Below are 15146 nucleotides of genomic sequence, written 5' to 3' on the forward strand. Positions count from 1 at the left end.
GCTAATTTGGCCATCGGAGGGCGAAAATTAGTCGGCTCCATGGGAACGAGGACGCTAGCAACGGAGCAGGTAAGTAAAAAACTTTTTATAACTTCTGTATGGCTCATAATTAATGCACAATGTACATTACAAAGTGCATTAATATGGCCATACAGAAGTGTATAGACCCACTTGCTGCCGCGGGACATCTCCTTTAATCTTTTTCTTTTATTGGCCAGTCTCAGATATGGCTTTTTCTTTGCCACTCTGCCCTGAAGCCCAAAATCCCGCAGCCGCCTCTTCACTGTAGATGTTGACAATGGTGTTTTGCGGGTACTATTTAATGAAGATGCCAGTTGGGTACCTGTGAGGCGTCTGTTTCTCAAACTAGAGACTCTAATGTGCTTATCTTCTTGCTTAGTTGTGCAACGCGGCCTCCCACTTCTTTTTCTACTCTGGTTAGAGCCTGTTTGTGCTGTCCTCTGAAGGGAGTAGTACACACCGTTGTAGGAAATCTTCAATTTCTTAGCAATTTCTCGCATGGAATAGCCTTCATTTCTAAGAACAAGAATAGACTGTCGAGTTTCAGATGAAAGTTCTCTTTTTCTGGCCATTTTGAGCGTTTAATTGACCCCACAAATGTGATGCTCCAGAAACTCAATCTGCTCACAGGAAGGTCAGTTTTGTAGCTTCTGTAACGAGCTAGACTGTTTTCAGATGTGTGAACATGATTGCACAAGGGTTTTCTAATCATCAATTAGCCTTCTGAGCCAATGAGCAAACACATTGTACCATTAGAACACTGGAGTGATAGTTGCTGGAAATGGGCCTCTATTCACCTTTGTAGATATTGCACAAAAAAACAGGCATTTGCAGCTAGAATAGTCATTTACCACATTAGCAATGTATAGAGTGCATTTGTTTAAAGTTAGGACTAGTTTAAAGTTATCTTCATTGAAAAGTAAAGTGCTTTTCCTTCAAAAATAAGGACATTTCAATGTGACCCCAAACTTTCGAACGGTAGTGTATATATATACATACATACACACACATATACATACATACACACACACACATATACATAATATAAATATATATTTTTTTTTTCTTTTCAGTTTCCCCAAAAATAGGCCCTGCCTTGATTTTTTCAGATATTCAGAGGAGGCTTAAAATATAAGCCCTACCCTGAAAATAAGACCTAGCTACATTATATTTTTAAAAAACCCATTACGTAGCAGACTCAGTCCAGGTTCCTCCCTCCCGCTGCTCTCCAGAACTCCTACGCATTTATTGCAGTCCTCAGATCCCACAGATCACTTCCTGCTTATGTGATTCATATAATCTATCTATCTTATCTCCCCAAAATAAGCCCTACCTTGATTTTTTCAGATATTCAGGGGAGGTTTGAAATATAAGCCTACCCAGAAAATAAGCCCTAGCTACATTACATAAAAAAAACAAAAACCATTATGTAGCAGGCTCAGTCCAGGTCCCTCCTGCTGGTCTCCAGAACTCCTACGCACTTATTGCAGTCCTCAGATCACTTTCTGGTTCCGTGATTCATAAATCCTACCTGCAGGAAGCGATGGCTCTGATTGGTTCTTGAGCGCTGATAAGCCAACCAATGCAGCCCTCAATAAACCAATGTGATGACTGTGATTGGTTCACCGAGCGCTGCATTGATTGGCTGAGCAGCGGTCGAAGAACCAATCAAAGCCATTATGTCGTGAAGGCGGGATTTATGAATTGGCCAATCAATGCTGTGGCTCGGCACATTGGAGCTCCGGAATGCAGCCAGAGGGACCTGGACCAACCCTGCTAGGTAAGTATAATACGACACCCCCTGAAAATAAGATCTAGTGCCTCTTTTGGGCAAAAATTTATATAAGAGTCTTATTTTTGGGGAAACACTGTGTATGTATAATATATATCCATCCCATTAAAGCTCACCTCTTTAGAGAATTCAAAAAGTTTTGGTTTACATTCAGAGCTGTTTGAAATCTAAAACACAAAAAAAATATCAAACATTACAATTTGGTTAAGTAATGCATAATTTATAGGCATTTTCTTCTTTGGAAATCCATGAATGGAGATTGCCTGTAATGCAATTTCTCTGTATAGAACTGATCTGGAATCCCAGAACAAGAATCAGAGGTCCACTAAGTGGTTAGAGACACTGTTGACCAGTGGAAGAACAACATGAGTGTCAGGTTGATGTGCTTTGGGACTCAAGCATGAAGCAAGTCATTTTACATTGTGTGTTTTTACTTCTCTGCGCTGATCAGAATGCTTCTGTGGAACTTATCACACTTAAAGGGATTGTCCATGCTCTACTGTTTTTTACAGTTTTTATTTATTTAGTTAGTTACAGAATAGAAAATCATACAATTTTCTAAAATACATGCAGTTAAAACTTCACATCCCTTTCTTATAGCAGTGCATGCTCCCTATCTGCAGAGTAGAATAGTATAGCCCATAGACCGGTCTGTCCACAGTAGTGGTCGGCAGTCATGTGACCCCTGGTGTTCAGCTCACACTGATCAGGTATCGATCGAACGGGCTACAACATTCTACTCTGCAGACAGGAGCCACTGCGCTGGTATAAGAAAAGGGATGTGAGCAGAATTTTACATACAATTTTCTAAGATACATGTATGCGTTTTCTATTATGTTACTAAATAAATAAAAAACAGCAGAAGCGGACAACCCCTTTAAATGCTTATCTGTACAATTTGGTGATGCTCTCACTTATTCTCTGCAACTACAACAAGGTGTGCTGGAGTACTATAGTGTAAAGTATGCAGTAAAGGGACTGTGCCATCAGAACAACCCCCTTCTGTTTGGCAGCCACCTCAATGATAACCAACGTGCTATGGGTCCGTCTGGTGGAAGAGTTGGTGTTCAGCTGTCATCACCCAGAGAAGCTACAGCAGAGGTGGCCACAGTGTGCCTTAGGAGCCATGTGCTGTTAGTTCTTGTGCCTCCTGACGCTCCAACCCCATGAAGAACAAGTGCCCAGAACTAAGAGAAATAACGGATTACTGATATACTTCTGTCATGATAAAGACATCACTTGTGCCCCAGTCTCTAACCGCAGGTTTGCCCAGGAGAGACTCCAAGTAGTCTTGGATAGCTAGTAGTCTGAATAGCTATTTAAAGGGGTTGTCCTGTTAAACACTAGCGTTTTCAAGTTACATCCAAATGATATAAAATATTACCCCACGATTCTCCAAGTCGGTGTTGACAGCGCAGGTCAGGTGACTGCTGCAAGCCAATAAGAGGCCAGTATCATCATTCCAAACTGGCATCATGGCACCAAGCATGTGAGTCCAGCTGCTAGGAGATTGGGTGGTAAAGCTGCTGCCTCTGACTGGCATGTAGCGGTTGGCTGACTTCTGCTGTCAACACACATGGTGACAAACATGGGACGGGGTACAGGCAAGTACTGTTTTAAATTATTTGGATACAATTTTAAAAAGTTAATTTTTAACCCCTTTAAATGCCAGATTCTGTTGGAGTGCCATGGAGAAGATATAGGGACACTGCCTGGCAGACTTGTATGGGTATTGCTGTTGATGTAACTACTTTATGTGGCTTCTATGGAATTCTTTTATAATTACTGTTATGCGGAGGGTCAATGCTATAGATAATTCTGCGTGGTGGGTATACTGGCATAGGCTCTTCTCTGATACTATTCTACTGAAGCCATTTCATCTACACTATGGTCAATGCAATGCGACATATCTGCAGGATGGCATGTGGGCATTACGAATTCAAGGGGTCATCAGCACTGTTAAGCCTGTGGGTGGTTAGGGAACACCATATTGAGTTACAATCCGGTTTGGTTTTGGAGGGGTCCATCTTACATCTGGAATATCTGCTGTGATTTAATGGCTGAAGCTAATCAACATTAGCTAGATGTCAATGTGGCTCCCAAAAGCCATTCAGTTGGCCAACCTTCTCATATAGTGTGAGAGTGGGTAGATGACAGTCGCGTTGTCAAGGTCACTAGATTAACCATGGTTTTGTCACTTTCAGTTCCAACAGATTTCAATTTCTCAGTCTACTAGTCGTTAGGCAAACCTTACCTCCACGTAGGTCAAAGTGTGATTCAGAGGAAGAGGGCAAGGAATGTACCATTTTTTAATTACAACCTGAAAATCAAATGGATAACTATTAGACCAAATCTGGGAACTGTGCTTAGAAAAATAACTCCGTGATCAATTTTCAGCCCATTGGTTCAGTTGTAAAGGATAACCCACAGCCAATTTCAAATGTAAAAGGTGAAATGTACAAGCAATAAGCATATTAGATATTTCGTATAGTTCACTACATCACCTAGAAATGACTAATTCACCAACCATTTCATTCAGCTAATGTTTAGAAGGATGCTATACCAGACTGTCAGATCTGCTGTTCCCTGAAGACTGAGGATAAGCAGTAATGTCCCCCAGGAGTAACAGCTCAGGAGTGTGGATCATTTCCAACCTTATGTTTTTTTCAAATCAATGAAAATCCCTCTAGTTTAGCATGTGCCCAAACATACAGGGAAAATACCAGAACGAGGGAAGGGGCGTCTGGTACTGGTCATCAGTATCCTTAACCAACAACTATAACCATACGGCTATATAGATCCTAACAGCACATACCCCATGCAATTGGGACGTGTATATATAGACGAGCACAGCACATGACGAGTATGGAGAGGGATCAAGAGTTGAGCAATCTCCTAACATGGTGGGTATCGGCTGTTTATGACAGCTGACACCTGCCTGCAACAACAACTCCTATCATGGCTTTACATACTGCTGTCAATTGGGATTTAAAATGTCCCTGCCACAATAAGATTGCGAGGGTGCTGTCTGGGTGTTATGACAGCCTGGGGCCTTATGAAGACCCACAGGGCTGCCATGTTTGTTTGCCTATTAAAAAGCCTGTTAAAATACAGTATAATGCAATACTATAGTATTGCATTATACAGTATAAGTGATTAAACTATCGCAGTTTTAAATCCCCTATGGGGACTAAAGAAAATAGTAAGAATAAAGTTGCTTTTTTTCAACTTCTTACAAAAAGAAAAAAACCAAAAACGTATTCAAATTAAAAAAAAAAAAATAATAACCACCCTTGTCCCAGTCACATAAAAAAGTGAAAATTAGTATTGCTGCATCCGTAAAGGTCTAAAAAGTATTAAAATATCACATTATTAATATGCAATGCCAAAATTGTACTTTTTTTGTTCACCCAGTCTCCTAGAAAACAAAAATTGAATAAAAAGTGATCAAAAAGTTGTATGCACCCCAAAATGGATGAAATACATTAAAAGCTGCATGCTGCCCTGCAAGAAGAAGCCCTTCACACAGCCCCACTGACAAAAACATTAAAAGGTTATGGAGGTCAAAAGATGGCAACAGAAAACTTTTTTTTGTAACAAACTGCAGCATGTGCCATCTTTCTGCATGCTCTGGCATCACAGCACCCATTGTTTTCAATTAGGCCAGCGGCAGCTTCGCACTGTGCGCTAGGTGCACGTGATGTGATGCAAGATCTTCCATTGAAAACCATGGAAGAAACTCGGCCATCCTCCGCCACGGCTGACAGCAGCAGATTGCTTCTTCCCTGAAAGGCTGTTTTGACATGAAAAAGTTTCGCTCCCATAGGCAATTAACATGGTGGGGAGCGCGATATGGGGCCATGATTTATGGCCCCTTATCGCGCTCGCCAGTGTGCAGTTAGCGTTAGAAAGTTCTACGACTCCTCCAATACATTATACAGCACCGTTAAAAAATACAACACGTTCCGAAAAAAAACAAGTCCATGTGTAAATAGGTCACCGGAAAGTGGGATTTACTTTTTTGAAAGTGTGAATTACCAGAACAGTAGTTTATCCCGGACATAGGTGCACCCTCGGTAATAAAAGAGTTAATTATAAACCAAAAGCTCCTGGAAATATGAATAACTGTAGACTATTAAAAGTTGGCTGTACCTTATTTTACAATGACAACAGTAATTAATCTAATACTTTTTTACTTCATATATGGTATAATTAATTACTGAGCAGTTATTGTAATCCCTCACAGAGCCACCAAGATAAAAGGGTTGTATTACAACAGGTTTTACCCAACATGCATAGAGCCCAGCCATAGCTCATCCCGAAGTGTATGGTAGCGGTGCCCATGAATACGCAGCACTGCTCCATTCGCTTCAATGGGATCACGGGAGATCGCCAAAGTCGGCCATAATTTACCTCTATGGCTGTGTAAAAAGGAAGCAGGGTATTTGTAAAAAACAGCCCTAACCTCCTATAGAGATATAGGATGAAACTAATCAGCCCACAATTGCTGACCTATGGTGGACTAGGACTTTGTGAACCACACATATTTGATAGCAGGCCAACAACAGACAGATAGATAGATGTACAAATCTAGGGAGCCTTTTGGAAATGAGTAATGACATGCAAATCATCACAGAGCACTACAAACCCCACGAATACACAGAGGATACAATTACTGTATTCCAATTTAAAACTCAGACTGCAATCTTACGAGCCAGCAAAGGAGTCCGTACAGCAGAGGCGAGCGGAGCAGTCAAGATAAATGGTGCAGCCATTGTAAATCATGGTGGTCCGGCCCATTTCTCTGGGGTCATGGATATAACAGATCTTTGGCATGTCCATAATAATTTTTTTAGTGATCTACACAATTGTTCACTGGATTGATTGCTTGGTAAATACTGAAATCCTAAAAATTTGGCTTTTGTCATGTTCCCCGAGGTGTGGGCTGAACAACGCAAGCAAAAATTCATCCTGGCAATGATAACATGGTTCCTTCAAGGTCTTGCAAAGTCTCCATCCACATCCACACTGTACATATGTAAACAATTCTCCTCTACTAGCACAAACACAAAACCTTTGCTTATACTTGTGCTTAATTGTATTAAAAAAATATATATAAAGAATCCCTGATGTAGAGGAGGGTGCTTTGTGGGTTTTGAAAAATGTCAAAATCCTACGTTTGCAGAAAGGGATGACAAGCTTATTTCTTCATTCCTTTTTGTATTCAGCTTTATAACAAGTGATGATACGGTAACTGACGAGGATATTTACCGCATGAGGTGCTGGAGGTATAGAGAACATGGTTAGTTATATAAGTTTGGAACTGGCCTTATCTCTTGAAGCTCATCCCATAGAGCTAATGAAACTGGGCCTTCATAAACAAGACCAAATTTGCACAATTAACTATAAGACACAATGGGAGGAATTTATTAAGAATGACATTTTAAACGCCAGTCTCAATAAGAAGTCCAAATTTTATTAAACCCTTAAGGAACAGGCTGTTTTGTACCTTAAGGACCTGACTAGAGATGAGCGAGCGTACTCGGTTCGGGTGTTTTTGCACTCGAGCACCGCTTTTTCCGAGTAACTGACTACTCGGACGAAAAGATTCAGGGGGGCGCTCTCTCTCCCCCCCCCCCCACTCCCCTCTGCAACCCCCCGCTCACCCCCGGCGCCCGCCGAATCTTTTCGTCCGAGTAGTCAGTTACTCGGAAAAAGCGGTGCTCGAGTGCAAAAACACCTGAACCGAGTACGCTCGCTCATCTCTAGACCTGACACTTTTTAGGGATTTGACTGCCCTATTTTTTTCCATTTAGCTATCAAAATTATCATTGGTGCGTTTTTTTTCCATCACATAGAGGGCTATTTTTTAATATCTTTTTCACAGACTTTTTCCCCCCCATTTTTCAGTTTTATTGGGGGTAAAAAAAATTATTTTTTTTTAACATTTCTAGTTTTTTTTTAAAATTAGTATATTTACTCTAAAACACAGTATAGTAATGGGTTCCTCATTTTGTTTTGGACATTTTGATATATAGTATGTATGGTTTTGGATTACAGGGCGCATATGGCGACGTTTTGATCGGCGTTGGCTTTGGATTATTTTCTTTCTTATGTAGCTATTGTTTTATTCTGCAATTTTGTTTTACTGATAGATAGTAAAACACAATTACACACATGTCCCCCATGACGTCATATAAGACCAGTGGGGGACATCCACATGTTTTGCGGGGTTTTTTTTATTTGACATTTTTCCACTGCAGTTACACGGAAAACATCCACTAGTCACTGGCAGAGCTGATCAGGGTCTAGTAGGACCCTGCAGCTCTGCTATAGCAGGGAATCCCAGCGGTCACATGACCCCCAGGCTCCCGTAGTGGAAGTTACACTTTCACTTTTTAGTACACAGCACTCATTGAGCGCTGTGTACTCTGGGAAGGAGATGTCAGAAAGGGTTAAAAACCCCTCCTCCCTTCTCCTCCGGGTTATCAGCTGTTACTATCAGCTGACAACCAGTTCTGTTTCTGATTGATTGCAGAAGCAGGAGGCTTTAATTCCCACCGTAATTTTACATACAGCTGGGCTTGGAGCCCAGGACCAGGCGCCGTAAGTTTTCAGTGCCTGGTCCTAAATGGGTTAAATTCTGCAGCTGTCCCTGCAATACTAACTGCTGCTGCACTATGGTCAGTGCTTTCCTGCGTTGACCATAGTGTCAGCATCTTGAGAATCAACGGGGATCCGAATGATGGGTTCCCAATGATCATCTATTGGATGACCTGTGGAAAAAAAAAAAAAGGCACCGAATAACCTTTTTAGAAGTGGCATGCTTCTTATTAAATTTGGTGCATGACTTAGCAGTTCAATGAACCAGAAAATGAAGTCTACGCTAGACACGAGCTGGCGTAACTTTGCAGTATGATTTATAGTAGTTTTTTGCCTATCTGATAGTATATCTTTCAAGTTGTGGGTGGTCCTGCTCATTTTACCAAGCCCCACATACTTTTCATAGGGTGTGAGCATGCCATAAAAGTTAATGAAAAAAAGTTGCAAATTTTTGCGCAACTACAGCATGCACTAAAAATGTTCCTTTTCCCACAAGAATACTGTCGCAAAAGCCGATAACTCCCCTCCGACGTCTGAAATGCACCTACGTTCCGGTGATACAAGCAGTGACATGTGAAAGCGTTTGATTATTTGCACTGAGGCTTCACATGTCATTGAGTCAGCCATCTAATCTGGCTGGGAAGCAGACATGGCACGCTACATCCAACTGTGTCCAAGGCTATTCTGAGGAATGACACAGCAGGGAAGGTGGCCCAATTCTCCAGATGTACAAGTGCACTTTTATGTTTAACATGACTTCTCTATCTTGTAAAAAGGAGGGATGACCACCTGATGTACACGTCCACCGCTACTCCTTGAGAACAATATCCCGATGGAAGGGATGGATGCATCAGACGGAAATCAAAAATGACTGTAAATGCACAGCTAAAAGACCAAAAGTACAGAAATACACAAGTTACAAAATGTGTTTTATATATATATAATATTATATATATTTATAAACACAACTCACAAAAATGTAATCATAAACCCCGTTGGTTGCGCCGAGCTTCTACATGCAATTTCACACTTCAAATCCTCGCGTTCAGGCAATCAACTGGGTGCGACGCGACTCGTTTTAAAAGGTGACACAGTTGGGTGCAGCCCAAGTTCGAACTTTCTTGTTCCATTTATACAAGGTATGAAATAATATTTGTCCTCTATGGGTATATTAAAATCTAAAGACTTCCTAAAACTCTATTATGAACATTTATTTGTGCATAGTACTTTCTCTCCTCAAAACCACCGTGACCTAAAACTGAATCCCAGAAGTGGAGGTGATAAAAATACATTGGGAGAAAGAATTAAAAAAAAGTTCCATTCAGCACGGACTCATTAAAGAAGCGAAAAGGGAGTAAGTCATTTTGGCCACTTAAGCCCCCCGAAAGAATTATTTTAAGGACTTACCACAATGGCAAAGTAGACCATAAAGAAAAATGACAAACTACTTGTGTAGCCAAGAAAGCCTGTAAAATAACAGTAAAATAAAAAGCAATTTAAATGGAACCTGATCTTAATGCAGAGCTAAGGTTTTACATTTCTGGTATGTTTTATTTTACAGTGCGTGGTATCTGGAGCTTAAAGCTCAAAATAACAGCCTTTCCCAGTGCCTGTCACAGATCATTCATGTCGTTTTGTAGGGCCGAATTAGGACGAGCTTTACCGCTAATGGAATGCCATAAGTAAAAGCTGCCCTTTAATGTTCTCCTGTAAAGATTTTATTTTTGTATAACAGACAACATACTGCTGCAACCTAAGTAATGGCTTAACAAGCCAGGCCCCCTGGCTGAAACAAATTAAAATATCCCAAATGGAAAAGGTCTCTTTACCTTCTACCAGGGCCCCTTTCCTTTGCCATCCCCTGCCAGCCCATTAAGAGGGGATTTTTTTCTCCCCCTCGTACGTAGATTTTTTTTTTCTTCCTTACCTATTTTGGGGAGCAGCGCCAATGGGAATACAATGCACACTGCTGTTATGACTAACAGCAATCTACCATCAAGGTACCAGGCCCTAAAAGACAGATTGATGGATTTCACTGCTGGGTAATGGAAAGTTAAACGGAACGCAGCCAAGAGATGCTTTATGATATGGACAGCTGAGAGAGGTGCTTGAATATTAGCTGAGACTTGTAGTTCTGCTGCTTTCTTGTGGCACAGAAGAGAAGGTCATGTTTACAAGCTGCAGCAAACTTCCATCAGATGATGTAAAACTGCATTCAATTATTTAGGCTAAGTTCACAGGGGCGAGTGCGATATCGGATGCGAATCACGGCCCGATGCAGACATTTGTGCCAATAGGAATAGTGACAGACACCATTCATAGAATATTGGGTATGCCACTGACAAAAAGCTTGTTTTGCTTAAATTTCAAAAAACTGTAAAGCCATATGGTACTGCAATATGGCAATGCAAAACAGGGGTGTCCTCCTCCAAGAATTACTAATAAAATAGTATCAGATGGAACACGGCACAATTGTTTTACCCTCTTAAAATCAATGACAAAAAAACCAAACAAACAGATATTTGCACTTTTTCTACTTTCTGCGCCGGCCCTGTCACTTTTCTGAAAAGTGGGCGGGGCTTATCTGGAAGTGGCGTAGCCAATTTCCGTATAAAATTTACACCAAAAACTGGTGTAAAATACACCAGAATCTACACCAGGTAGGACCTGGCATACGTTTCTCTGAAAGTACATGGAGGTGCCAGGGATGCACTCCATACAAGAAGAGGCGTGCGTCTCTTCTTGTATTTAGCGCATTGTGTGCAGGGGTAAAAAAAATATCGTATTGAACCCAGCATCGAAAATGCCGAGATTAGTGAAATTTCCCTGTTTAGTAATGCACAGCCACATTTTCCATGATACAAGCAATTTTCCATGGGGTAAAGTTGTTCCGTTTTGTTCGGAAACAGATATTTGTGCGTGCCCCTTTCCCAATGAGAGTTCGGCTCATAAAATATCATAATGCTTAACAGAATGAAGGAGAAGCTTTACATAAGTTTAACTCTTAATCATCTTTCTGTAATTCCCTATCCTACTGGCAATACTCACCCACTGTGGTCATCAGCCAAGAACCCAGAGATCGTGGCTGGTAACTCCGATTTGATAATGAACATATAGGATGACATTGCTGCAATACAGAAAAATGAATAGGGTCACGTATACATTTCACGTACATGTCTATTCATATATACATTGGGGATTACGTATAACAGAATTTCAGTGGTGGAAACAATGAGGCACATCCAGAGTTAACTTCATATTGAGTCTGAATGGGATTATTCTTCCTTTTTCTCAAATACGGCACACACTGTTACATAGATCATCTCTTGCTCTGGAGAATCTGTCCCGTTCTTGCATTACACAGAGAACCCATTGATTTAAATGGGCAGTGTAATGCTCAGTTTCACCTGTGGGGGTGCTGCAGGAAAAATCAAACACTTACTTCCCGGTTTCCCCACAGACATCAGATTTCTAAGGGTTCTGGAAAGAGGATGCTTTCTGATCTGCTAATTTTCAAGGGAACCTTCCAATAAGCAGGGATAGTCCAAAATGCACACCCCTGTTAAATAATTGAGATCAGAGTGGGAGCAAATAGTTCAGCAATTCTGATACTCTGCTCTCATGTGACTGCGTAGAAGACTGCGGAACATTGTTTAGTATCAGTTGTCAATTTGATGAATAGGACCAAATGATCCAAATCAATCTTCCGTTATGGATAGAACCTGCACGTACTATTCTTCTAGTGTCAAGTCTGCTTCTGGTTCCCGATTGTGATAAAGCAGAAATATCATTTCCTATAGCATTTTAACCCCTTACCATCCCAATTTTTGGCACCAAATTTTAGTTTTTTTTCCCCCATCTCTGCCTTCTAAGAGACATACGGTTTTGTTTTTTCCCCTAACAACACAGCCATATAGAGGCTTGTTTGTGCCGTGCGAGTTGTATCATTTAATAGGACCTCCTAATGTACCATATTGTGTATTGAGAAACTTTTAAAATATTTTTGTGGGGTGGAATGGAGAAACAAACAGTTGCACAGTTGTTTGGAATTGCTCTGTATTGGTTGTTTTTTACAGCACTCAGAATGTAGTAAAAGTTACATTAACTTTATTCTGCGAGTCAGTACGACTATGGCGGTTCCCAATTTATACAGTTTTTATATGTTTACTACTTTTACAAAATAAACAGAACAATTGGCTACGTGTCAACATTCTGAGACCTGGAACTGTTCATTTTCAATTGTATGGACTTTTACAGATCCAGTGATGCCAATTATCTTATTTTTTATTTAGATTTGACTTGTGGAATCCTATGAGTCACCTGCACAGAAGATCCACAATTCAAAGTGCCCATATAGAAGCATTAGCATGCGCAACTGAATTCATACATACGGATTTGATTCGCTGTCCGCTTGGTGCAGAAAACAAATCGCAGCATGTTCCATTTGAGCGCGGATTCCATGTGGACGGGTTCAATAGAAGTCAATGGGTGCGGAGGATCTGCAGTGCATCTGCAAATACAATTGTGGATGCAGTGCGGATTTGTAGGTTAACATTAAATAGGGAGGTGGGGTTGCGGATTTTTTTCTGTATAGATGATCCGCAGTGCATCCTGTGGAAAAAAAAAAAATTGGCATCCGTGATCACCGGTAAGCATTTAAAAATAATTTCCGCACTGGCATGCAGGTCTTCCACTGCGGAAATCTGTGTGCCTTATGGGAAAAGTAGGGTGTTTAAGCCTTTACAGAAATATATTTAACATGCAGTCACTTGCATAATACATTACAATACTTCTATATTGCAGTGTACTATGCTGTCAGTATTACAGTCTTTTTCTGGCGAGTTGTAATAGGAGTACTAAGATGGCAGACCTGGGGGCCTTCACTAGGCCTCCACCACGGTCATGACAACTCCTCAGCACATCTACGCACAACTGCTTCAGCCAATACCGCCGCGGCCAGTGACTGGCTGTAGTGGTCATATGTACCAATATGAAATGGCTGCAGCAGAGTAAACAAAGACTGGAGGGAAGGACTGGGGAGTCTGCGATTTTTTGAACGAATCATTCTGTGTGAAAGCACCCTAACTTTATGTTATCCTCCTGTATTTTTGGGAGAGCGCGTGTATGGCCAACTGAAGAGATTTTCAGATTGTGTGCCGACTTCACTGTGGAATAGCTCAGGAGAGTGGATAAGTATATATATATATATTTATTTTTTTTTAAATTAAAAAAAATAAATAAAAATCCCCTGGTTGCCCATCTCCCCCCCGCAAAAAAGCACGATAACTTAATTGATGTAAAGGGGACCTGTTACATCCAAACAGCAGCATCAACAGTCTGTCTAATGCACATAAGCCCTGGATCCTCTGCTCGGGTGATATAGGGGATGAAGCAGGGAAGCTATAACTGTATACCCTAGTAAGGCAGTGTGGAGAAGGGTTGTCCAAGGGCTTATTCAGATGAGCATGGTCTTTAAAAGACAAACTGTGTGTATGTCTGTTTTTTATTCATGTCCAGTTTCTACTAAGTGTAGTTATCCTTTTCTCCTTGCATGCAGGCTCGACTTACTCTAGCATTTCTTAGCAATGATCCATGAAAAAATGTGTGACTGTTGCCTGAGAAGTTGGACCAGAACAGGACATACAGCTTTTTTTAATATATAAACACACAAACCATCAGTCCGTGTAAAAAAAAAAAAGCCACAGAGGTCTGAATGATCCCATTGACTGTAACGAGTCCGTGAGCAGTCCGTTGCAAACATGGATATGAAAATCACCTGTGTGAATGAGCCCTAAAACGCGCAAGCCTTTTACACTGGCAGAACGGCAAAAAAAGAAAATTGTATGAACTTCTCATGTACTCTCAGAGCTGCACAATAAGATCTATTATGTAATGCAAGAGCATTTTAATTGCGTTTCCTTAAAAGCCATATTCATTAGACTTAAAGGGAAGGAGAAACCAGATAATATTTTTTGTGAAATGTAACTTATTTGAATGTTGAATGTCTGATACCTACTGGAAGAGCAAGTAAAAGCAGTTGCTGGGTCAATGGGAAAAAAAAGAGCTATTCCTGAATTCTGGAGCCTCTCCCACCACTAGATGTGGCCTCAGGAATACAGCTGCCGCCCTACAGCGCAGCGCCTCCGCCAGTGTCCTCACCTCTCTTGTTCGGGGAGCAGAACAGCAGGTCAGCTAACTAAATAATATCACATTACAAGGTGATTATGAGCAGGATTAACCACTTCAGGGCCAGAGCACACATCTCCATAGGAACTTACACTAAACTTTCACCTAAATGGATATATAGCAAAACAAATGATAAAATCTTTGCCGTCTGCAAATGCAGAAGTGAAATATGTAATACTGTTCTACAATTCCACTTACACAGATCTGTGGACGTTCTTCACCGGTTACAATTTAATAAGTAACAAAGACTTGTTGTAAGTCCTTGTTTCGCAGTTCCGGGTCCGTGCATGCAACTGTGCCTCGTTTTGTCCTACTTCTCCTCTATCGTGAATAGAAATTAAAGTTTGTTTTTAACAAGTCAGAAAAGTTCTGGACTTTTGACTCGCTCCATAGTGTGAGCATCCCACGGTTGTAAAATATTATATGGTTTGGTCTTCTTCACACAATAGGTTTTGGTGTGAATTGTTACCAAAATCGCTGCCAAACCCCCCTCCTTCCATTGATTCAACATTGCTATTTATACACAGATTTTTCCGTTGCAGAC

General features: G+C 40.9%; 1 protein-coding gene across 2 annotated transcripts in view; it reads right to left on the bottom strand.

Moving 5' to 3' along the window:
• SLC38A6 (solute carrier family 38 member 6) overlaps positions 1-15146 on the bottom strand; it is a 59020-nt gene that overhangs the window by 22079 nt on the left and 21795 nt on the right. For both annotated transcript variants that reach the window (XM_066608203.1, XM_066608202.1), the window contains 5 exons: positions 11465-11543; positions 10344-10426; positions 9824-9882; positions 4068-4133; positions 1930-1980 (listed from right to left, as the gene is read on the bottom strand). In XM_066608203.1, the coding sequence (XP_066464300.1) occupies positions 1930-1980; positions 4068-4133; positions 9824-9882; positions 10344-10426; positions 11465-11543 (338 nt within the window). The remainder of the gene's footprint in view (positions 1-1929; positions 1981-4067; positions 4134-9823; positions 9883-10343; positions 10427-11464; positions 11544-15146) is intronic.

Source organism: Eleutherodactylus coqui, chromosome 6, assembly GCF_035609145.1.
Source record: "Eleutherodactylus coqui strain aEleCoq1 chromosome 6, aEleCoq1.hap1, whole genome shotgun sequence".
NCBI lineage: Eukaryota > Metazoa > Chordata > Amphibia > Anura > Eleutherodactylidae > Eleutherodactylus > Eleutherodactylus coqui.